This window comes from Panulirus ornatus, chromosome 67, assembly GCF_036320965.1.
Source record: "Panulirus ornatus isolate Po-2019 chromosome 67, ASM3632096v1, whole genome shotgun sequence".
NCBI classification, from domain to species: Eukaryota; Metazoa; Arthropoda; class Malacostraca; order Decapoda; family Palinuridae; genus Panulirus; species Panulirus ornatus.
The window spans coordinates 16,621,291-16,648,089 of NC_092290.1; the positions used below are offsets into that span (position 1 = coordinate 16,621,291).

At 39.1% G+C, this 26,799-nt stretch overlaps 1 protein-coding gene across 3 annotated transcripts in view; it reads right to left on the minus strand.

The window, feature by feature from the left end:
* Positions 1-26,799, minus strand: part of Mtmr6 (Myotubularin related protein 6) — a 366,784-nt gene that overhangs the window by 17,268 nt on the left and 322,717 nt on the right. For 2 of the 3 annotated variants that reach the window (XM_071659034.1, XM_071659033.1), the window contains 4 exons: positions 25,015-25,119; positions 16,717-16,857; positions 10,179-10,364; positions 8,415-8,546 (listed from right to left, as the gene is read on the minus strand). In XM_071659034.1, the coding sequence (XP_071515135.1) occupies positions 8,415-8,546; positions 10,179-10,364; positions 16,717-16,857; positions 25,015-25,119 (564 nt within the window). The remainder of the gene's footprint in view (positions 1-8,414; positions 8,547-10,178; positions 10,365-16,716; positions 16,858-25,014; positions 25,120-26,799) is intronic. The other variant, XM_071659035.1, reaches the window with a different exon arrangement.

The following is a 26,799-nucleotide window of genomic DNA, read 5'->3' on the forward strand; positions in this document are numbered from 1 at the left end:
TACCCATTTTTGCTTTCCGAGATAATGTTCTCGACTTCCAAACATTCTTCAAGGCTCCCAGAATTTTCGCCCCCTCCCTCACCCTATGATTCACTTCCGCTTCCATGGTTCCATCCGCTGCCAGATCCACTCCCAGATATCTAAAACACTTCACTCCCTCCAGCTTTTCTCCATTCAAACTTACCTCCCAATTGACTTGACCCTCAACCCCACTGTACCTAATAACCTTGCTCTTATTCACATTTACTCTTAACTTTCTTCTTTCACACACTTTACCAAACTCAGTCACCAGCTTCTGCAGTTTCTCACATGAATCAGCCACCAGCGCTGTATCATCAGCGAACAACAACTGACTCACTTCCCAAGCTCTCTCATCCACAACAGACTGCATACTTGCCCCTCTTTCCAAAACTCTTGCATTCACTTCCCTAACAACCCCATCCATAAACAAATTAAACAACCATGGAGACATCACAAACCCCTGCCGCAAACCTACATTCACTGAGAACCAATCACTTTCCTCTCTTCCTACACGTACACATGCCTTACATCCTCGATAAAAACTTTTCACTGCTTCTAACAACTTGCCTCCCACACCATATATTCTTAATACCTTCCACAGAGGATCTCTATCAACTCTATCATATGCCTATCCATAAATGCTACATACAAATCCATTTGTTTTTCTAAGTATTTCTCGCATATGTTTTTCAAAGCAAACACCTGATCCACACATCCTCTACCACTTCTGAAACCACAATGCTCTTCCCCAATCTGATGCTCTGTACATGCCTTCACCCTCTCAATCAATACCCTCCGATATAATTTCCCAGGAATACTCAACAAACTTATACCTCTGTAATTTGAGCACTCACTCTTATCCCCTTTGCCTTTGTACAATGGCACTATGCAAGCATTCCGCCAATCCTCAGGCACCTCACCATGAATCATACATACATTAAATAACCTTACCAACCAGTCAACAGTACAGTCACCCCCTTTTTTAATAAATTCCACTGCAATGCCATCCAAACCTGCTGCTTTGCTGGCTTTCATCTTCCGTAAAGCTTTTACTACCTCTTCTCTATTTACCAAATCATTTTCCCTAACCCTCTCACTTTGCACACCACCTCGACCAAGACACCCCACATCTGCCACTCTTATCATCAAACACATTCAACAAACCTTCAAAATACTCACTCCATCTCCTTCTCACATCACCACTACTTGTTATCACCTCCCCATTTGCCCCCTTCACTGAAGTTCCCATTTGCTCCCTTGTCTTACGCACTTTATTTACCTCCTTCCAAAACATCTTTTTATTCTCCCTGAAATTTAATGATACTCTCTCGCCCCAACACTCATCTGCCCTCTTTTTCACCTCTTGCACCATTCTCTTGACCTCCTGCCTCTTTCTTTTATACCTCTCCCACTCATTTGCATTTTTTCCCTGCAAAAATCGTTCAAATGCCTCTCTCTTCTCTTTCACTAATAATCTTACTTCTTCATCCCACCACTCACTACCTTTTCTAATCAACCCATCTCCCACGCTTCTCATGCCACAAGCATCTTTTGCGCAAGCCATCACTGCTTCCCTAAATAGATGCCCTATGATGTATAACAAACATGATGCAAATGGCATATGACCTATCCAAAGGATTTAGTACAGTAATCAGGCCACAAAGCAAGAGCTTGTGGATTCCTTTTCCCTATATATTCTTTCCAGCAGAAATCTAGTCACCTGGTAAAAGTCTTAAAGGAAAAGGAATTTGTAGAAATGCACAACCAAGGTTGGTGGAATTACTGAAAAGTAATTCCAGATCCAAGTGCAAAAGATCTTATTTGTTTTCATCTTTAGCCCACTGCATAAGTTGGGTAAATATGCTGACCTCTTGGATTCAGAATATACAGTCAGAACATACTAATTAATCATTCTTTTGCTCAAAGCTAAAAGCAATAAGTAAAATGGCTCCTACATGACTAAAGTCATAGACTTGGAAGTTCCATCTGCTTAAAGTGAAAAATTATGTGAGGTAGTGCCAGGAAAGGACAACAAAGGAAACTTTCGTTCACACAGTCTCTAGCTGTTATGCATAATGCACCAAAACCACAGCTCCCTTTCCACATCCAGGCCCCACAAGACTTTCCATGGTTTACTCAGACACTTCACATGCCCTGGTTCAATCCATTGACAGCACGTCGACCACAGTACATCACATCGTTCCAATTCACTCTATTCCTTACACACCTTTAACCGTCCTGCATGTTCAGACCATGATCGCTCAAAATCTTTTTCACTCCATCCTTCCACCTCCAATTTGGTCTCCCACTTCTCCTCGTTCCCTCCCATCTGACACATATATCCTCTTTGTCAATCTTTCCTCACTCATTCTCTCCATATGATCAAACCATTTCAATACACTCTCTTCTGCTCTCTCAACCACATTTATTTTATTACCAAACATTACTCTTACCCTTTCATTACTTACTCAATCACCACATATTGTCCTCAGACATCTCTTTCCAACACATCCACCCTCCTCTTCACAACCCTATCAATAGCCCACACCTTGCAACCATATAATATTGTTGGACCCACTATTACTTCAGACATAACCATTTTTGCTTTCCGAGATAATGTTCTTGCCTTCCACACATTTTTCAACGCTCCCAAAACTTTCGCCCCCTCCCCCACCCTGTGACTTACTTCCACTTCCATGGTTCCATCTGCAGCCAAATCCACTCCCAGATATCTAAAACACTTCTTTTCCTCCAGTCTTTCTCCATTCAAACTTACCTCCCAATTGACTAGTCCCTCAACCCTACTATACCTAATAACCCTGCTCTTATTCACATTTACTCTCAACTTTCTTCTTTCACACACTTTACCAAACTCAGTCACCAGCTTCTGCAGTTTCTCCCCCGAATCAGCCACCAGTGCCATATCATCAGCGAACAACAACTGACTCACTTCCCAAGCCCTTTCATCCACAACAGACTGCATACTTGCCCCTCTCTCCAAAACTCTTGCACTCACCTCCCTAACAGCCCCATCCATAAAAAAATTAAACAACCATGGAGACATCACACACCCCTACCGCAAACCGTCACTCACAGAGAACCAATAACTTTCCTCTCTTCCAATTCATTCACATGCCTTACATCCTCGATAAAAACTTTTCACTGCTTCTAGCAACTTGCCTCCCACACCATATACTCTTAATCCCTTCCACAGAGCATCTCTATCAACTCTATCATATGCCTTCTCCAGATCCATAAACACTACATACAAATCCATTTGTTTTTCTATGTATTTCTCAAATACATTCTTCAAAACAAACACCTGATCCACACATCCTCTACCACTTCTGAAACCACACTGCTCTTCCCCAATCTGATGCTTTGTACATGCCTTCCTTCACCCTCTCAATCAATACCTATAATTTCCTAGGAATACTCAACAAACTCATACCTCTGAAATTTGAACACTCACCTTTATCCCCTTTGCCTTTGTACAATGGCACTACGCATGCATTCCGCCAATCATCAGGCACTTCACCACGATCCATACATATACTGAATATCCTTACCAACCAGTCAACAACACAGTCACCCCCTTTTTTAATAAATTCCACTGCAATACCATCCAAACCCACCACCTTGCCAGCTTTCATCTTCCGCAAAGCTTTCACTACCTCTTCTCTGTTTACCAAATCATTCTCCCCAACCCTCTCACTTCGCACACTACCTCGACCAAAACATCGTATATCTGCCACTCTATCATCTAACACATTCAACAAACCTTTAAAATACTCACTACATCTCCTCATATCACCACTACTTGTTATTACCTCCCCATTAGCCCCCTTCATCGATGTTCCCATTTGCTCTCTTGTCTTACGCACATTATCTTACCTCATTCCAAAACATTTTTTTATTCTCCCTAAAATTCAATGATACTCTCACCCCAACTCTAATTTGCCCTATTTTTCACCTCTTGCACCTTTCTTTTGACCTCCTGCCTCTTTCTTTTATACATCTCCCAGTCATTTGCATTATTTCCCAGCAAAAATTGTCCAAATGCCTGTCTCTTCTCTTTCACTAACAATCTTACTTCTTCATCCCAGAACTCACTACTCTTTCTAATCTGCCCACCTCCCACAATTCTCATGCCACAAGCATCTTTTGCGCACGCCATCACTGCTTTCCCCACTCCCCTTACTTCCTTTGCTCTCACCTTTTTCCATTCTGCACTCAGTCTCTCCTGGAACTTCTCACACAAATCTCCTTCCCAAGCTCACTTACTCTCACCATTCTCTTCACCCCAACATTCTCTCTTCTTTTCTGAAAACCTCTACAAATCTTCACCTTCGCCTCCACAAGATAATGATCAGACATCCCTCCAGTTGCACCTCTCAGCACATTAACTTCTGAAAGTCTCTCTTTCATGTGCCAATGAATTAACAAGTAATCCAATAACGCTCTCTGGTCATCTCTCCTACTTATGTATATCTCTCTTTTTAAACAAGGTATTCCCAATCTCCAGTCCTTTTTCAGCACACAAATCTACAAGCTCTTCACCGTTTCCATTTACAACACTGAACACCCCATGTACACCAATTATTCCCTCAACTGCCACATTACTCATCTTTGCATTCAAATCACCCATCACTATAACTCAGTCTCATGCTTCAAAACTGCTAACACATTCACTCAGCTGCTCCCAAAACACTTGGCTCTCATGATCTTTCTTCTCATGCCCAGGTGCATAGGTGCCAATAATCACCCATCTCTCTCCATCCACTTTCAGTATTACCCATATCAATCTAGAGTTTACTTTCTTACACTCTATCACATACTCCCACAACTCCTGTTTCAGGAGTAGTGCTACTCCTTCATTTGCTCTTGTCCTCTCACCAACCCCTGACTGTACTCCCAAAACATTCCCAAAGCACTCTTCCCCTTTACCCTTGAGCTTCGTTTCACTGAAACATACTACCTATCTCTCCTTTTTTTCATCTTGGTTACATCCACACACATTTAGACACCCCAATCTGAGCCTTTGAGGAGGATGAGCACTTCCCGCATGACTCGTTCTGTTTCCCCTTTTGAAAAGTTAAAATACAAGGAGGGGAGGGTTCTAGCCCCCCACTCCCATCCCCTTTGGTTGCCTTCTACGACACACGGGGAATGCGTGGGAAGTATTCTTTCTCCCTTAACCCTAGGGATACAGCACTGGTGGCTGATTCGGGTGAGGAACTGCAGGAGCTGGTAACCGAGTTTGGTAAAGTGTGTGAATGAAGAAAGCTAAGTGTAAATGTGAATAAGAGCAAGGTTATTAGGTTCATTAGGGTTGAGGGACAAGTCATTTGGGAGGTAAGTTTGAATGGAGAAAAACTGGAGGAAGTGAAGTGCTTTAGATATCTGAAGGTGGATTTATCAGCGGATGGAACCATGGAAGCAGAAGTGAGTCAAAAGGTGGGGGAGGGGACGAAGGTTCTGCGAAAGTTGAAGAATGTGTGGAAGGCGACAACGTTATCTCGAAGAGCAAAAATGGCTATGTTTGAAGGAATAGTGGTTCCAACAATGTTATATGGTTGCGAGGTGTGGGCTATGGATAGAGTTGTGCGCAGGAGGGTGGATGTGCTGGAAATGAGATGTTTGAGGACAATATGTAGTTTGAGGTGGTTTGATTGAGTAAGTAATGAAAGAGTAAGAGAGATGTGCTAATAAAAAGAGTGTGGTTGAGAGATATGAAGAGGGTGTATTGAAATGATTTGGTCGCAAGGAGAGAATGAGTGAGAAAAGATTGACAAAGAGGATATATGTGTCAGAGGTGGAGGGAACGAGAAGTGGGAGACCAAATTAGAGGTAGAAGGATGGAGTTAAAAAGGTTCTGAGCGATCAGGGCCTGAGCATACAGGAGGGTGAAAGGCATGCAAGGAATAGAGTGAACTGGAATGATGTGGTATACCAGGGTCGACATGCTGTCAACAGATTGAACCAGGGCATGTGAAGTGTCTGGGGTAAACCATGGAAAGTTTTGTGGGGCCTGGATGTCGAAAGGGAGCAGTGGTTTTGGTGCATTACACATGACAGCTAAAGACTGAGTGGGAACAAATGTGGTCTTTGTTGTCTTTTCCTGGTGCTACCTTGCATGCCCGCGGGGGAGGGGTATGCCACTTCATGTGTGGCATGGTGGCGACGGGAATGGATGAAGGCAGCAAGTATGGATAAGTACATGTATATATACATGTATGTCTGTGCATGTATATGTGTGTATACGATGAAATGTATAGGTATGTATATGTGCGTGTCTGGGTGCTACCTTGCTGACGCGGGAGACAGCGACTAAGTATAATAAGTACAAAAAAAATAATTTTTTTTTTTCTTTTTTTTTTTGCTTTGTCGCTGTCTCCCGTGTTTGTGAGGTAGCGCAAGGAAACAGACGAAAGAAAATGGCCCAACCCACCCCCATACACATGTATATACATACGTCCACACACGCAAATATACATACCTACACAGCTTTCCATGGTTTACCCCAGACGCTTCACATGCCCTGATTCAATCCACTGACAGCACGTCAACCCCGGTATACCACATCGCTCCAATTCACTCTATTCCTTGCCCTCCTTTCACCCTCCTGCATGTTCAGGCCCCGATCACACAAAATCTTTTTCACTCCATCTTTCCACCTCCAATTTGGTCTCCCTCTTCTCCTCGTTCCCTCCACCTCCGACACATATATCCTCTTGGTCAATCTTTCCTCACTCATTCTCTCCATGTGCCCAAACCATTTCAAAACACCCTCTTCTGCTCTCTCAACCACGCTCTTTTTATTTCCACACATCTCTCTTACCCTTACGTTACTTACTCGATCAAACCACCTCACACCACACAGTGTCCTCAAACATCTCATTTCCAGCACATCCATCCTCCTGCGCACCACTCTATCCATAGCCCACGCCTCGCAACCATACAACATTGTTGGAACCACTATTCCTTCAAACATACCCATTTTTGCTTTCCGAGATAATGTTCTCGACTTCCACACATTCTTCAAGGCTCCCAGAATTTTCGCCCCCTCCCCCATCCTATGATCCACTTCCGCTTCCATGGTTCCATCCGCTGCCAGATCCACTCCCAGATATCTAAAACACTTTACTTCCTCCAGTTTTTCTCCATTCAAACTCACCTCCCAATTGACTTGACCCTCAACCCTACTGTACCTAATAACCTTGCTCTTATTCACATTTACTCTTAACTTTCTTCTTTCACACACTTTACCAAACTCAGTCACCAGCTTCTGCAGTTTCTCACATGAATCAGCCACCAGCGCTGTATCATCAGCGAACAACAACTGACTCACTTCCCAAGCTCTCTCATCCCCAACAGACTTCATACTTGCCCCTCTTTCCAAAACTCTTGCATTCACCTCCATAACAACCCCATCCATAAACAAATTAAACAACCATGGAGACATCACACACCCCTGCCGCAAACCTACATTCACTGAGAACCAATCACTTTCCTCTCTTCCTACATGTACACATGCCTTACATCCTCAATAAAAACTTTTCACTGCTTCTAACAACTTGCCTCCCACACCATATATTCTTAATACCTTCCACAGAGCATCTCTATCAACTCTATCAAAAAATAATATGAAGATGAAATCCAGCAAGGGTAATTCAAAAGTGCCATTCCTGTGACTTTTCTTATGAAAGTCTTTTGGACTGTCTGGCCTCATCCTGCCTTAATGAGGACCATACTCAATGAACTTCAGGGAGGAAAAGAAAATGTTCTAAAAAATGTCAACAGTTAGGGGAATGCAAGAAAACAGATGGGAGCAACAGCATGGGGAAGTGGAAACAAGCAAATAAGAGGTGATAGAGACATAGAGTAAGTATTCTCAATTACTACTGATGAAACCTTGTAAGGTGTATGAAATATTATTATCACTATAAATAAGGCATAAAATCAACAATAATCATATTATCTCATCAGAGACTGGCTACTGTTGCTCAAGGTATTAAGGTGGATTTACAAATGTGATGGAGTCACTTAATGTTATAATACTGGAAGGATCAAGGAGGAGATGGAAGAATGGGGTGGGGAAGGTTTTGGAGTGTAAGGGTCTAAACATTCCATAGGGTGATAGAAGTGAATGAGACAGGATGAAATAGAGCAACAATGGTGTATGGGGGCTATATATCCCATCAATGGGCTGAATCTGTCAAGGTAAACCAAGAAATAGTCTGTGAGGCTTGGCTGTGGATGGTAGGCTTTGGTTTCAGTACATTATACATGACAGCCAGAAAGTAGGTGTGTGCAGACGAAACAACTGTGCATTTGTTCATATTGCTACTTCACTAAGCAATTCATGTATTAGAATAAAAAAAAGCACCAACCTTGCGACTAAAGTGGTCAAATGGAGTAGAACATGAACATTCTCGTACATTCCTGAAAGTTTTCCAGTCAAGAGCCACAGAAGACAGCTCTGGGAAGACCGCACGATCAGACTGGTACGTACACAATTGTTTCTGGAAAAGTACACGCTACTAGAAACTACGAGTTATTTTCATTTCACATCTGATTTCTAGACTTTTAACATTTTCTGCAAATCAAGAAAAGTGGGAAAAAGCACATTCACTGTACCTAAAGGCTAAAGGATCACTATAATGACACTGCAGTCTCATATCATACACTTGATTTTTGTTTTGTAGCAACTAGGTGTGAAACTGGGAGAGAGCTAACTCTGCTTCTTCCATGTGCTAGGTTTGAACATGTAATTTATGTTATGTACAAAACCTAATTCACTGTGTGTCTATGAATTTGCTGTGCTCATGTGCCAGCTTATATAAGATGTCTTTATTGTCAAATTGCATACATAATACAAAATGAAATTCTTTATGGCTAGAAGCTCAATTCAAGGTTAAAAGTATAAGAATTATAAAATAAAATGACAAAAATCACATAAAAGTACTAAATAAAACATCACATAAAGAATCATCTATTGCAATCAGAGGAGTTACAGCATCTTTAAATGGTTAAACAGTATAATGCTTTTTGGTACAAATGATTTCCTGAATCTTGCAGTGCACTGTATAGGCAAAGACAGTCTTCTTGATCTTAAAAATACATAATATGCATCTTGCATGACCTTCTCCACCTGCTTCACTGCACATTCCTGATACAACGTATCTAATGTCTTAGTGTTTGCACCCAATTTCCTAGCTGTCTTAATTTTCTCAAGTTTATCTTTATCTTTACTGTTCAGCTTGCCATGCCAGGTGGTAAATGAAAAACATAAAACTGGTTCTATGATTTTTAAAGTTTCTGATATAAATTCAAATATTCCCTCATCTACTTCTAATCATCTTTTGATAATGTGAATGTTGTTAGATATGCCATCAAATGTTCGTCAATCAAACCATATGATATGAGAAAAAAAGATTCTTTATTCATGCAAAAATATCAGGATATCAAGCTAAAAAATCAGATAATAGTCACTCTGGTACATTGCAAAAATACTGAAAACTTAGGATATTACTCCTTGTTGGTGATACTATTTCAAGTTGGGCTGTAAATAGATCTGGTATCAAATGAACTTGGACAAAACTTTTCATAACAATTCATATAATACAAAGAAATAATAAAGTTTTGGATGTAATGATAGAATACAAGAGGATAACATGCTGTAACATAAAAAGATAAAGAAGATTTGAATGAAATGAAGCTTCACTAACACTGAAAATTTTAAGACAACTACATGACAAAGAAAAATTGGAAGAAAGCTGAGTAGGAAAGGAAAACATGTAGTGAAGACTGCCAAAGGAGCAGCTTGTGAAAGATGACTGAGATCTGTAGAAAGTAAATTAGAGATATAAGAGTGAGAGACTGATGAAAAAGAAAGGGATAAAGTATCAGGTATCATGATTTTTTTCAGAGGGATACAGAGAAAAGCAAAAAAAACCTGATCTAATATAAGTCATAAACAAAAAAAGAAAAAATAGAATAAAATGAAAGAAAGGTGCACTGTTTACAAAGATTTAAACTTAAAAATTGACCTCTACAAAAGGAAGAATGGCATTCTAAAAAAAAGTGCAGGATGATATAAAAAGAGTACTAGTTTATCTTCATACTGATATTAAAAGGAAAGCTGTTTTACTTACCATATACTTTTTACCACTTTGTATAAGGTGCGTGGGATTGATGAAATTTGTGTCAGGAGTTATTTTATCTGACGAAACATCAGATTCTTCAGAATTTGTAACTGTGAGTGCACCTACTGACACCAGAGATTCTTCCACATCCCGCATTCCCAGCACTCCTATACTTTCAACTTTCTCCCTACCATTCTGTTGAGATATTACATAATTCTTAAGCAAAAAAAACATTCAGTACTTAAAATATAACTGGAAGATGTTTTTAACCAAACCTACACTTTTTCAGTTAAATAAGATTCTACATAACAAGGGCTGGATGATCAGTATTTGTTTACTTGTTTTCCTTAAAGTCAAATTTAAAGAGATGACAAATCTAAAGGACTATTAAGGATAGATTCAGAGAGAGCAGTCAGACAGTGTAAATACTAAAGATTTTCAAGGTATCAACTAAGCATTATGTCACTACTAGACAGGAAAGATAAGTTTTGAATAAATTTGGCACCTATTATTTAATCTTGTATGGCTATTTAATTTTCAGTCAAACATGCCTATCTGAACTTTACTCATACAAGGGAAAATATGAGCCTACTAGTGTAAACATAGTTAAGAGGAAAACGAGATTCTTTATTTGTATTTTGACAACATAATAACATGATGATATTAGACTATGACCTGTCTTGGTAAAAAGCAGTACCAAAACCCAAATGCACATATTCAAACCATCTGGCAGGGTACTCATAAACTCCTAAATAACCAGTCACTGAGAACTAGCCAAATAAAAGTTGAGTTGACCTGAACATATTCATATAGTAACTAATTAGCTCAGCAACATTCAGTTAACCCTCTCTCCCAAAGTAAGGTATCCAGCAGAAGACACCATATGAGCTGGATCCTTAAATCAAACGTGTAATAGTTTAAAAAGCAAACAACCAAATGGAAAGGGGGTTGCCAACTACATTCCTCCATGGCTTTTATGTTGTTTCAGCACAGAGAGAAGTCTTGTGTACTTCAACATCACTTTTTTTTGTATTTGACTAACATATGAACACAAAATCATTCAAAGTATCAATCTTCATGAACCAAAGTAGCCAACTGTTTGCGATACTGTTAAGTAATGATAATGAGGTCCTCAGAATCACTCAAAAGGCAGGTTTGGCAAAAAGTTTGAAAACAGAAAGTATAGTCAAAAGTTGGACAATATTAATTTTGAGTGCCAAAGGGCAACAGCAGAAAGTTTCATACAACAAAACTATTGCAAATAATGCTGTAATAACAGGTACTGAGAAAAAATATCATCTGTAATGTGTTTACAAAACCCTTAAATAGTGGGTATGGAAAGTGTCCATCATGAATACAAAACGAAAAACTATATAAAGTAATAATTTAGCATTCAAAAGTTACAGAATATACAAAGAAACTTAGTATTAGCCTGGTCCAGAGCCAGGTGACCAAGTGAAGGGATTATGCAAGACTCATTTGAGTACCCCTAATAAAGGAGGAAGATATGAAGATGAGAGACTTTTTTTCTTTCTTTTTAGCTTGTTTCTAACAGCACTCTTATTTCACAGACAGGCACAGCAGTGGTGGTAATAACATGAATATATTCAGAAATATCATACTAATCATTCTAATATTCAGTGACAACTGATTGGCCGGCAGGTGAAATACTTTTGAGGAAATTGATTCTTTCTTTACACTAACCACTCTCCAGTAGTCATTATTCATACACCCTCTCTTTTCATATATACTCTTACTTCACACACAGATAAAAAACTGAAGAATAAAAGGGTGTGTGATGTCCCCATTGTTGTTTAATTTGTTTATGGATGGGGTGGTTAGGGAGGTAAATGCAAGTTTTGCAGTCCACTGGGGATAAGAGGGCCTGGGAAGTTAGTCAGTCGTTGTTCATCGATGATACAGCTCTGGTGGTTGATTCAAGTGAGAAACTGCAGAAGTTTGACTAAGTTTGGAAAAGTATGTGAAAGGAGAAAGTTGAGAGTAAATGTGAATAAGAGCAAGGTTATTAGGTTCAGTTGGGTTGAGGGACAAGTTAATTGGGAGGTAAGTTTGAATGGATGAAAACTGGAGGAAGTGAAGTTTCTAGATATTTGGGAGTGGATTTAGCAGCGGATGGAACCATGGAAGTGGAAGTGAGTCACAGGGTGGGAGAGGGGTGATGGTTCTGAGAGCATTGAAGAACGTGTGGAAGGCAAGAACCATTTCAACACACCCTCTTCTGCTCTCTCAACACACTCTTATTTCCGCACATCTCTCTTACCCTTTCGTTACTTACTCGATCAAACCACCTCACACCACATATTGCCCTCAAACATTTCATTTCCAACACATCCACCCTCCTCCCTACCCCATCTATAACCTATACCTCACAACCGTATAATGTTGTAACTACTATTCCTTCAAACGCACCCATTTTTGCTCTGGGAGATAACATCCTCTCTTTCCACACATTCTTCATCATTCCCAGAACCTTCGTCCCTTCCCCCACCCTGTGACTCACTTCCGCTTCCATGGTTCCATTTGGTCTACTCTCAGATATCTAAAACACATCACTTCCTCCAATTTTTCTCTATTCAAACTTACATCCCAACTAACTTGTCTCTCAACCTTGCTGAACCTAATAAGCTAGGGAGGGTGGGAGGAATAAGGTTATGGGGGCACTGAAGATCTTATGGAAAGAAAGAACATTATCTGGGAGGGCAAAAATGGGTATGTTTGAAGGAATAGTGGCCCCAACAATGCAAGGCATGCACTATAGATAAAGCTGTGTGTAGAAGGCTGGAAGTGTTGGAAATGAAGTGTGGTCTGAGGTGGTTTGATCGAGTAACTAACGAAAAAGTAAAAGAGAAGTGCGGTGATAGAAAGAGTGAGGTTGAAAGACCAAAAGAGTGTGTGATACAATAGTTTGGACGTATGGAGAGAATGAGTGAGGTAAGATTGACAAAAAGATTATATGTGTCAGAAGTGGAGGGAACAAGGAGAATGGGGAGACTAAATTGGTGATAGAAGGATAGAGTGAAAAAGATTTTGAGTGACTGAGATCTGAACATGCAGGAGGATGAAAGACATGCACAGGATAGAGTGAACTGGAACAGTGTGGTATACTGGGTAGATGTGCTGTCAATGGACTGAATCATGGCACGTGAAGCATCACGGGTAAACCATGGAAAAGTCTGTGGAGCCTGGTTGTGGATAGGGAGTTGTGATTTTGATGCATTATGCATGGTAGCTAGACAATGGACATGTGGGAATGTGGCCTTTCATCATCTATTCCTGGTGCTACCCCAGTAATTTAGAAAACAGCTGTCAAGTATGAAAAAAAAGGTGAGTGCTCAAATTAAAGAGGTATAAGTTTGTTGAGTATTCCTGGGAAATTATATGGGAGGGTATCGATTGAGAGGATAAAAGCACTGTACAGACCATCAGATTGGGGAAGAGCAGTGTGATTTCAGAATTGGTAGAGGATGGGTGGATCAGGTGTTTGCTTTGAAGAATGTATGTGGGAAATACTTAGAAAAACAAAAGAATTTGTATGTAGCATTTATGGATCTGGAGAAGGCATATAAAAAGAGCTGATAGAGATGATCTGTGGAAGGTATTAAGAGTATGTGATGTGGGAGGCAAGTTACCAGAAGCAGTGAAAAGTTTTTATCAAGGATATACGGCATGTGTATGAGTAGGAAGAGAGGAAAGTGATTGGTTCCCAGTGCATATCGGTTTGCGGCAGGGGTGCATGATGTCTCCACGGTTGTTTAATTTGTTTATGGTTGGGTTGTTAAGGAGGTGAATGCAAGAGTTTTGGAGAGAGGGGTAAGTATGCAGTCTGTTGTGGATGAGAGGGCTTGGAAAGTGAGACAGTTGTTGTTCGCTGATGATAAAGCGCTGGTGGCTGATTCAGGTGAGAAACTGCAGAAGCTGGTGACTGAGATTGGTAAAGTGTGTGAAAGAAGAAAACTGAGAGTAAATGTGAATAAGAGCAAGGTTATTAGGTACAGTAGGGTTGAGGTTCAAATTAATTGGGAGGTAAGTTTGAATGGAGAATAACTGGAGGAAGTGAAGAGTTTTAGATATCTGGGAGTGGATTTAGCAGTGGATGGAACCATGGAAATGGAAGTGAGTCACTGGGTGGGGAAGAGGGCAAAGGTTCTGGGGGCACTGAAGAATGTATGGAAGGCGAGAATGTTATCTCAGAGAACAAATATGGGTATGTTTGAAGGAATAGTGGTTCCAACAATGTTATATGGTTGCAAAGCATGGGCTATAGATAGGGTTGTGCGGAGGAGGAAGGATGTGTTGGAAATGAGATGTTTGAGGACAGTATGTGGTATGAGGTGGTTTGATCGAATAAGTAATGAAAGGGTAAGAGAGATGTTTGGTAATAAAAAGAGTGTGGTTGAGAGAGCAGAAAAAGATTTATTGAAATGGTTTGGTCACATGGAGAGAATGAGTGAGGAAAGATTGACAAAGAGGATGTATGTGTCAGAGGTCGAGGGAATGAGGAGAAGTGGGAGACCAAACTGGAGATGGAAGGATGGAGTGAAAAAAGATTTTGAGTGATCGGGGTCTGAACATACAGGTGGGTGAAAGGTGTGCAAGGAATAGAGTGGATTGGAACGATGTGGTATACCAGGGTTGAAATACTGTCAATGGCCTGAACCAGGGCATGTGAAGCATCTGGGGTAAACCATAGAAAGTTTGTGGGGCCTGGATGTGGAAAGGGAGCTGTATTTTCGGTGCATTACACATGACAGCTGGAGAACTGAGCGTGAATGAATGTGGCCTTTGTTGTCATTTCCTAGCGCTACCTCACATGTGTGCAGGGGGAGGGGGGTGCCATTTCAGGTGTGGTGGGGTGGCTATGGAAATGGATGAAGGCAGCAAGTATGAATATGTACATGTGTATATATGTATATGTTTGTGTATGTATATGTATGTATACATTGAAATGTATAGATATGTATATGTGCATGTGTGAGCGTTTATGTATATACATGTATAAGTGGTGAGTTGGGCCATTCTATCGTCTGTTTCCTTGCGCTACCTCGCTAACGCGGGAGACAGCAACAAAGTATAATAAGAAAAAAATATATATACTCTAGCCAAAGCCAGGTAACCATTTTATCAACCAACAATAAGAGAGGGATGAACAACTTGGTTGACTGTGGACCAACTGCCACAACCAGGATTTGAATCTATGCGATCAAACCTGGGTGGCCAATCAGGGTCAGGAAAACTAAATGCTTCACCATGAAGGTCCACAAACATGTTTAAATCAAAACATTAAATCATCTATCAATGATACGTACCTTATAAACAAAGGTCCTGTTCAAACAATTATCAGACATTTACTCCTATGGGTCTACAAAAAATGTAATGTGTTTGGGTAAGGACTACAATCATGCCATTGTGAACTTTGGAAATTTTAAGAACCTGTTTTGGTGTTTGAAATTTATCAACACCCTTTACTTCTGACCCCTTCTTGGCACCACGAACAGATACAACAAAAGGGGAACCAAAGGAAACACCCATTTTTATTCTGCTGCAAAAATAATATGACAATCTCACATCATGAAACATGATTAGCAGTAATAATTATTTCAAACTTCACAGATAACCAGGAGAGTTCTTTCCTTTTGGTGGAGGACTTACCTTTACAATGATCTTTGTATTCAATATCTTTGTTAAGATCCTACCAATTAATTTTACAAACATCAGATGAATGAGGTCAAAACACTTGAGTAATATAATCACTTGCTGCATGCTTCAAGCAAAGAAAACCTTCCAATCTAGGAATAACGTGTCTTTTTATCCATATCTTTTAAAATAGACTTTGGGCTAGAGCATCTGTTAATTATATATTCTAGGAGAGAAGCAAAGAAAGTTAAAGAGAAAAAATAGGATGTTTCCTAAGGACTTGGACCAGTAATTTAGGAATAGTGGTAACCCCTTAAACACAAAGATACACAATGGCATTTATAACCAGTAGAGTAACTATTAGCAAATAACAATTTTGCACTTGAAAGACAATTTTGCCTAACAAGTATAAAAAAAAAAAGAAACTATTTTCAATCTAAGGATTTTCTTGCATTTTCATTGGTATGGAAAAAATGATACTGCAAAAACTCTCCACAATCCCATTTATCCAACCAAGAGGAGGCTAACAAGTCAAACAGGAACAGAGCATATCCTGCATAATATTCATCCAATTTAAGTCTGTTTATGGGGATGCTTGAAAAATCTTTCCATACAGGATCTTTATGGGAAATTTATGTACTATGTGAAGGTATAGCAGTATTCTACAAAAAAATCCAGCTTTAAGGGAATGCTAATATTAGTTGCAAAACAACCTAGAGAATCATGAATATTGCCTTTAAAGCTACAAGCCAGATACTGAAAAGGAAGGCTGTCTCTAAAATTTACTGGGGAAGAGAAGGAAAGGTAAAAACATTTAACCTACTGAGGCAAAAATCTAATTTGCAAAACTTTGTGGAAAAAGTTTCTGTAATGCTTTGTAAAGATCACACACCAAGAAAAGTGGCCTTCTGGAGGACTCTTCAGCTAGTACATCATCATCAACACCACCAAAATCCACATTATCTAACTCCAAGTCGTCCAACTGAGATGGAGTAGACCGAGGAAAAGTCAGAACTGAAGCATCAACTAGTGCCTGAAAAAAGAGAAAATATCTCAATTGCCACACTGTAGAAGTGAAAGCAAAACCAAATATCACTGGTGGAATGATGAAGTTACCTGAATGCATTTGAAACCTTTGACTAGCATCACATCCTGTGCCTATGGGAGGACTTGAACTAGTTATACATAAGAAAAAAATAAGCAGCAGCTAATCATGAGGGAAGGTATGACTCAGCATTGGCCATGACCTGCATGCACTCCAACTATCTACTTAATGTCTTGTATAGGTAACTCCATTAATAAAATTATGGTGGTTATTAAAAATTTAGAGAACAGAACACATTGTCCTGAATCCAGCAAAGATGATCATTACTCAATGCCAACATGCCAGTCTAACAAAAATCACTAAAACACTTTATTAGTAATTATTTTAACATAACATTCAGCAATTCATCTCTGGGTGACCAGGAATTACTTAACTTTTGAACAACAGTTCAGAAAATACATGAAACACACGAATGACAAAACTGTTAAGGGAAATGTAAGATGCCAAAAAATGCAAATAAAGGATTAAAAATATTCTAACTTTAGAATCATTAAAGGTAATGCTCACTTCAATTTCCTTCATTATCATGATGGTCTGAGCAATAAGGACAAGGTTTCCAAAACACTAGAAACTCTTTACAAGAAGTGTCAATGCACTGGATAGAATAGATATTTGCTGGCTTTGCAATCCATTCTGGTTCTTGTAATTTTATATATTGTACTGAAGGAGAAATTTAAAATATATGAAAGATGGCTATAGGAATGAGGTGCTTTTGAGCTGCCATTTAACCTTAGTCAAGTAAGATATATAAAAAGACTCTTGTGGCCAATCTGAGCATAACATACCACACATCAAAGCCAGAAACAAAGCCAGTATGATATGAATGTTAAAACAATACAATCTTATCATAAAAAGAAAGTAATCTTGGAAGCCTTAGCAAAATCCACCACAAATGGCAAATCTGGGATGTACACACCAAGGAAATACAAAAGTGTAATTCAGATCTATCTTCCAAATCAAAAGAGAATCAATAACATTATTTGCTTTAGAAAATCTAATGAAAGTCACACAAGAGTCAGCAAACATAAAATGAAAATCAAATTTTAAGAAATTCATTTGAAAACACATACAAATGCCCTATTCAGTTTAACAGAATAAGATATTTAATCAAGTCTGATCCAAATGCAACATGAATCAGTAAAGCCAGTGATCAGAATGTTAAGCTGAACTGTGAGTATCAGTACAAATGTGTTATGAGGAAATAAAACTAAACTCAAAATCAATATAATGGTTACTATGACTAAGTTTAACGAAAACAGGATGCCTGAAATCAGTAGTCACTGATGAGAATAAAAGTTTAAAGTATCCATGTGGGCACATTTTTATAATAACTATTATGACATGAGCAAAACATGCCCTAATCATGGCAACCTCATTTAACAGAGAAAACATGACAATAAAATGAAATCAATAATAAGAAATCCATTGGTATCATTAAACCTGACTCTTGTAAGCAAAGAGATTACAAGAAGAGGTAAAGACAATGAAGAGAATTCCACAGCTTCATCATTCAAGGAAAGGTGGAAGAATCATAATGGTGAATCCTCATATGGCCACTCTCCATGGGGAGACTTTGAGAAGCAGTGGCCAGACCTATGTTACGGGATCAAATCACAGCAGGGACACACACAGTCATCTTACAAGAATAGGAAGAGAGCAGCACTTGCAGCAGACCAAAAAGAGTGCAAAAGAACACATCCCTGAAGGACACCACTGTTGACAATATAAAGGGAAAATCACACAAATGGTAGATCAGCTAGAGTGGAAGATATATGTACGTCAAAGAGCAGAAAGATGCAGATAACCAAAGGAAGGAGGTTTAGTAAGCAAAGCCTTATGTCACATCATTACAGGGCCATTACAAAAGATTCACCAATAGCCCTGAGAGAGGAGAACCAGAGATGAGTCACATATTGAAGATCACCAGTAGACCTTGTATAGCAAAAACCATATACTGATGATCAGAAAGAATGGAATGGAATTCTATGCAGCCAAGGCATGTTTTCCAAAAAAAGGTAAAGTCTAAACAGAGATAAAATAGGCTGACAAGGACTGAACCTTGCTTGAAGGTACCTTTCCTGAGGACTAAAGAAAATACCATCTGGTCATATGCCTTGCCCACCTGAAGCTGGGGAAATAATAAGACCCTACATGAGGGAAATGTACAGGAGGGAATATGTTCAGTGGGAGGAGACTAGAAGGGAGGAGGACTAGGGGCAAAATCATCTAAAATAAAATTAGAGAGGAGTAAGGAACTAAAAAAAGCAGCTTTATCAGTTGAATAATTAGCTACAGACAGATTGGGTTAAATAAGGAGGAAAGGACAAACAACATTAGTTACTGGAGATGTTTTTGACTATCAGCAGAATTAAAACTTGTACACTTTATAAAAGTGTGCATTACTTTAAGAAGAACAGCTTTCCAGAGACTGAGTAGAAATTAAAGTGGAGTGTGATCCAAGAGAAGTGAAGAGTTTATCAACCTAACAAGCTCTCCTTGATGAGACAGGCAACAGAGCAAGAGCAATCAAACTGTTATGGAGGGGATAAAAATTGGTAGAAGAAGAGATATGATTCCAACCAACCAAGATAACTTTCACTGTATGGTCAGCACAGGTAGAGGCATTCCAGCCAGCGAAGCAGTACCCATCCCATGAAGTCAATAAAGAAGCTGCACCGCAATGAATGATGAGCTCTCACAAAGTGCCTAAGCTGGTGTTTAAAGGGAGGGTTAGGGGAAAACACACCCAACTGAGAGTGATAAGGTTTGAGCTGGAAGACCCTAAAACAGTAGAAATTTTTTTTTTACCAACATAGCACATATGTCCCATCACAGCCATCACAGGTGAAAGAAAGAATTTAAGGGAAAGAAAGCAGAAATTAATCAAGGCTGTGGAAGTGTTTGTAAACCTGATTCATAAAGAAAGAGAGTTTATATGAAGAGGGAAAGACAAAAGAAGGAAGAGAATGCTTTAGCCTAGCTTTTCATTAAGAAGGGAAAGAAAAAGCCTTGCCTCCATTAAGATCATGCTGAGAACACTGAAATCCTCTCAACAGAGGATTTCAGCATGTAGATGAGAAGAGAGCAATATTCCAAGGCAGAAAGTCAGATAGTCATAGAATTGTGCATAGGTGGAAAAAAATGTGTAGAGTTAAATGAAACATAAAAGCAAAGATACAGAAGACAGACAAGGTTTGAACCACTTGACTTCAAAGTTAGAAAACTCAAGATCCACACAGTGAATAATTGGTATTCTTGTATTATAATAAACACACACACTACAATTGAAGCAAAAGTATAGGAGAGATTATTGTTAGTGATTTAACATTGCTGAGGAGAAACAGCCTTGAACAGCTGGGTTTCAGAGAGAAGGGCAGGGGTATATGTAGAGAGATGGTGTTCTACAGAAAAAAAAGTTGGATTGCAGACTGAATGTTGCAAAAATAAAAAGAGAAAGAGCCAGGTATAGGTGCAATGTGTGAAGAAATAAGATGGGTTCAAGCTGCCTGATGACAGTCAAAGGAACTCTGGGGACCTCCTCAACCAGTGGTATAATTCGAACTTGGTGTCAAAAAATCATTAAACTGGTGTATTACCATGATTGTTCATTGTATGAAATCAAAAGGATCAAAAGTAGAGAGTAAGGAGCTGTTTGAGTTATGTGATGACATGCATCATGTTTTTAAAATGGAAAGACTGAGCTTGCAAACTGAAAGCCAGCAACCCATGTGTAGATGAAGCAAAGATTAAAGAAACAGCAACCTGGGCCAGGGAGGAAAGTGTTAATATTATAAATGTATAACTTGCTTTCATTTTTAAGCATAAAAATACTGCTGATAAAATATGAAGTTTCTCTTAGTATGATCAAAGTACAACCTAACTTAATGAAAATTGGGATCACAAACTAAAATCTGGATATGTATATGTACAGGTGCCCAATATCACTTCACTTTGAATAAAGCAAAAGTGATAATCAAGGTAATCAGAAAATGAATCAAAATTTATAAAAGCGAACATAATAAGTAAAGCATATGATTGAAATTATGGATACCTAGTATCACTCCATCTTTGACCTGAAAATTGATATAATTTGTACATCAACAGGTCCCATAACATCATATATGGTGAAAATGAATAACAGAAAATATATCTTGATTTTTAAAGAAGACTGTCACACAAAATTGTTGAAGAAAGAATGAACATGGAGAACCATTAAATTTTACCATCTACCAATAAAGAGAATACTTTGCATGCAAAAGGCAAAAATGTCAATTATTCTCCTGCTTGCAAGAAATTAGTTCCAGCTACCATCAAGGACTAGTATAACTGAACAATACCTATCTTCAGCTTACTCCTCATTATTCTTAAGATGAAGATGAGTCCTCACACAAAGATTAAAAGCTGCTTGAGACTGATTCTCACAGCCATCTATCAAATGTTTTTTGTAGTATTTAAAGAAACAATTATAACTTCTACTGAAACCTTCATACTTTTTTATCAGTACATGGTAGGTCTTATCAGTCTTGATAATTGGGACTTGAGACTGGAGCCAAAATTTAATTTCCTCTCGACATAGATAGTGAATAATTCTGAAAATGTTTCGTACTCATAGCTTATAAGATAACTCTTTCCTCTACATATTTCTTACTTTACACTCATTCCAATACCTACCTGTATTTTAGAATATGCTATTTTTTCATTCCTCTTTTTACAGAATGATCACTATATTTTAATCTGTACTAATCCAGAGCTACTTTTTAAATATGATTCTGTTCTCTTTAACAACGGTGAAGGGCTTTTTTTGACAATCCTATAAAAAAAAGTGAGCTGTGTACAGCATAATCTCCTGAACCTCTCTCCCAAGTATCACTTTTAATATTCATTTAGCAATAACAAAACTCTACTTTCTTAGCATACCTCCAATGATATATTTCTGCTGACATCTTTATCCTTTAAGTATTCATTTTTAATGCATGAGCTATTCTCTAAACTACCTTTGGTAGCTTATTATGCACACATAAGATATTTACTTAAGATCATAATTCTTCCCCATTATAGTCTGTATCTACATCCCAGTCTACTCATAAAAAAATTGTTCTTACTAAATTAGGGGGTATATACATAACATTCCACACATACTTAAGCTTAACCATATTGAAGTATATTCAATGACATTCACACCTCTTAGGCACATATACTCTCAACATACACAGCAGAAATCTGAACATCTTTTGTCACAATCAAAAGCATTTTCTTAATGTCATCCTCCCATGATAAAGATCTCAAGTACTCAATAATCTAATTTTCTTATCCTTTTTACATTCATTCTAGTCAACTCTTCCTGAATTATCCAGTGTCTATGTATCCTGTCCTCTGGACTTTTATATATATGGAAGTACTTCATAACACCACAGGTTAAATATAAGGTATGATAAATACCTGGTTTAAAAAGCGAGATATACATAAGTATACTTATGTAAGTAGGAGAGATGGCCAGAGAGCGTTATTGGATTACGTGTTAATTGACAGGCGTGCGAAAGAGAGACTTTTGGATGTTAATGTGCTGAGAGGTGCAACTGGAGGGATGTCTGATCATTATCTTGTGGAGGCTAAGGTGAAGATTAGTATGGGTTTTCAGAAAAGAGGAGTGAATGTTGGGGTGAAGAAGGTGGTGAGAGTAAGTGAGCTTGGGAAGGAGACCTGTGTGGGGAAGTACCAGGAGAGACTGTGTACAGAATGGAAAAAGGTGAGAACAATGGAAGTAAGGGGAGTCGGGGAGGAATGGGATGTATTTAGGGAATCAGTGATGGATTGCGCAAAAGATGCTTGTGGCATGAGAAGAGTGGGAGGTGGGCTGTTTAGAAAGGGTAGTGTGTGGTGGGATGAAGAAGTAAGAGTATTAGTGAAAGAGAAGAGAGAGGCATTTGGACGATTTTTGCAGGGAAAAAATGCAATTGAGTGGGAGAAGTATAAAAGAAAGAGACAGGAGGTCAAGAGAAAGGTGCAAGAGGTGAAAAAAAGGGCAAATGAGAGTTGGGGTGAGAGACTATCAGTAAATTTTAGGGAGAATAAAAAGATGTTCTGGAAGGAGGTAAATAGGGTGCGTAAGACAAGGGAGCAAATGGGAACTTCAGTGAAGGGCGTAAATGGGGAGGTGATAACAAGTAGCGGTGATGTGAGAAGGAGATGGAATGAGTATTTTGAAGGTTTGTTGAATGTGTCTGATGACAGAGTGGCAGATATAGGGTGTTTTGGTCGAGGTGGTGTGCAAAGTGAGAGGGTTAGGGAAAATGATTTGGTAAACAGAGAAGAGGTAGTAAAAGCTTTGCGGAAGATGAAAGCCGGCAAGGCAGCAGGTTTGGATGGTATTGCAGTGGAATTTATTAAGAAAGGGGGTGACTGTATTGTTGACTGGTTGGTAAGGTTATTTAATGTATGTATGACTCATGGTGAGGTGCCTGAGGATTGGCGGAATGCGTGCATAGTGCCATTGTACAAAGGCAAAGGGGATAAGAGTGAGTGCTCAAATTACAGAGGTATAAGTTTGTTGAGTATTCCTGGTAAATTATATGGGAGGGTATTGATTGAGAGGGTGAAGGCATGTACAGAGCATCAGATTGGGGAAGAGCAGTGCGGTTTCAGAAGTGGTAGAGGATGTGTGGATCAGGTGTTTGCTTTGAAGAATGTATGTGAGAAATACTTAGAAAAGCAAATGGATTTGTATGTAGCATTTATGGATCTGGAGAAGGCATATGATAGAGTTGATAGAGATGCTCTGTGGAAGGTATTAAGAATATATGGTGTGGGAGGCAAGTTGTTAGAAGCAGTGAAAAGTTTTTATCGAGGATGTAAGGCATGTGTACGTGTAGGAAGAGAGGAAAGTGATTGGTTCTCAGTGAATGTAGGTTTGCGGCAGGGGTGTGTGATGTCTCCATGGTTGTTTAATTTGTTTATGGATGGGGTTGTAAAGGAGGTAAATGCAAGAGTCCTGGAAAGAGGGGCAAGTATGAAGTCTGTTGGGGATGAGAGAGCTTGGGAAGTGAGTCAATTGTTGTTCGCTGATGATACAGCGCTGGTGGCTGATTCATGTGAGAAACTGCAGAAGCTGGTGACTGAGTTTGGTAAAGTGTGTGGAAGAAGAAAGTTGAGAGTAAATGTGAATAAGAGCAAGGTTATTAGGTACAGTAGGGGTGAGGGTCAAGTCAATTGGGAGGTGAGTTTGAATGGAGAAAAACTGGAGGAAGTGAAGTGTTTTAGATATCTGGGAGTGGATCTGTCAGCGGATGGAACCATGGAAGCGGAAGTGGATCATAGGGTGGGGGAGGGGGCGAAAATTTTGGGAGCCTTGAAAAATGTGTGGAAGTCGAGAACATTATCTCGGAAAGCAAAAATGGGTATGTTTGAGGGAATAGTGGTTCCAACAATGCTGTATGGTTGCGAGGCGTGGGCTATGGATAGAGATGTGCGCAGGAGGATGGATGTGCTGGAAATGAGATGTTTGAGGACAATGTGTGGTGTGAGGTGGTTTGATCGAGTAAGTAACGTAAGGGTAAGAGAGATGTGTGGAAATAAAAAGAGCGTGGTTGAGAGAGCAGAAGAGGGTGTTTTGAAATGGTTTGGGCACATGGAGAGAATGAGTGAGGAGAGATTGACCAAGAGGATATATATGTCGGAGGTGGAGGGAACGAGGAGAAGAGGGAGACCAAATTGGAGGTGGAAAGATGGAGTGAAAAAGATTTTGTGTGATCGGGGCCTGAACATGCAGGAGGGTGAAAGGAGGGCAAGAAATAGAGTGAATTGGAGTCATGTGGTATACAGGGGTTGACGTGCTGTCAGTGGATTGAAGCAAGGCATGTGAAGCGTCTGGGGTAAACCATGGAAAGCTGTGTAGGTATGTATATTTGCGTGTGTGGACGTGTGTATGTACATGTGTATGGGGGGGGGGGTTGGGCCATTTCTTTCGTCTGTTTCCTTGCGCTACCTCGCAAACGCGGGAGACAGCGACAAAGTATAAAAAAAAAAAAAAAAAAAAAAAAAAAATGATAAATTAAAATGAATCAACATCCAATTCACTTTCAACATTACCTGCTGTGCATCATCAAGAATGCGGTTGTCACAGAGACTATCGGCACCTTTCTTTGGGTTATTTTGTCCTCTTCGCTCCAGTTCACTCTTCAGCCATGTGATACGCTAAAGAGATAGGAGAATATAAGATAATACACACTTTCAACCCAACCAATTCATTTCTTACTTCATATTTCAGTTACACAATAAATTATATCACTGTATTCTAAGGACTCTGAAACTAGCAGTACATGTACTGAGACAGATATTATAGAAAAGTATTGCCTTACTGGATATCAAGGAATCATATTTTTACATCATACAGTACTTTAGGTGAATATCCCAATATATCTATTAATACTAGATAGAATATCTCAACGAAAATAAGAGAAATTTCACAACTCCAAGTCCCCTTCACTCTGATTAACTGATACTGCTTACTCTCTATTACATTTCACAGCCTATCTCACTTCTATGTTTATATGTATGCTGCATAAGAATAACCTGCCTCTCAGCTTAGACTGAATATATATTGTATTTCTTTAGAAAAAAAACTTTCACCCATCTATGTCTGAGTATTTGCTGTGTTCCTCTATATAAAACCACAGCTTCTTTCTCTTCTTGGCATATTTGAGTGCCATGTCCATCTCAATGAAACAATGATCCCCTTGATCCTGAGTGTATGCTAAAACTCTTTTTATAAAGGAATCTCCCTTCATTGCAAAAGTGTATGATGCATTCCCCTTCATAAAATCACAACCTGTTTCCCTACTGTAAATGAGTGCAAGATGCACCATTCTTTATAAATAACAACCCGTCTTCCTTCTGTGACTGAGTGCACACTGTTCCCCTCCTCAATATAACAGAGCATGACCCCTTTCTTTGTCTGATTGTATGTTACATCACTCTTCATATAACAAAGCCAGACTTCCTTCAGCGCATGAGTGTATGCTGTACCCTTCTTCACATATAACAACCTAAATCTCTTCTGTGTCTAAGCTTATACTATACCCCTCTTCAAATAACACAGCCCAACTCCTTTTTGTGCCTAAATGTATGCTGTATCCCTCCACCCATATCACAACCTTCTTCTGTATCACTTCATATGTTGTATCCTTCATATATCATACTTTCTTCCTTAGTGTGCAGGTGCATACTATATATCCCCTTTTTTTTGTTTACAACCTACTTCCCTCATTCCAGTTCATATAACACAAACTTACTCCCATCTGTGCCTGAGTGCAAACTGCATGCCACCTCATATATCACAATCTGTCTCCTTTCTGCACCAAAGAATATCCTTTCTTTGTATAAGTGTCTACTGAAGTGTGGGACATTTCTTACAAGTTCATTTGTAGAATCAGCAGTCAAATAATATTTTTCCCACAGAACAGAAAGGGGCATGAGAAGTATGTGGGAAAATTTTCTCTGTCCCCAAAGTATCTTAAGAATCACATCAGATTCCTGAGCACTGTAGGCCTAATCATAAAAACAATAAATTATTCACATGAAAGAAGAAACCGACCTGAAAACTGAGATACCAGCACAGTATCACCTACTAAGCATTACCCTGACTATGGGAAAACTGCAAATGGGAAAGAACAAGTTATCACAAATTAATATTTCTATCAAGTTGATGACCATTAAAAGAAAATTACATTCAACACTATTTGCATAGCCAACATAAGGAAAAGTGAATTAACTAGCCAACTAGTTTTACTCTTTAAAGATGAAGAGGTGAACAAATCTATACAGAAACTAAAATCAAAATTTCACAGATAAGATGGAATTAATGTCTCCTGTTTC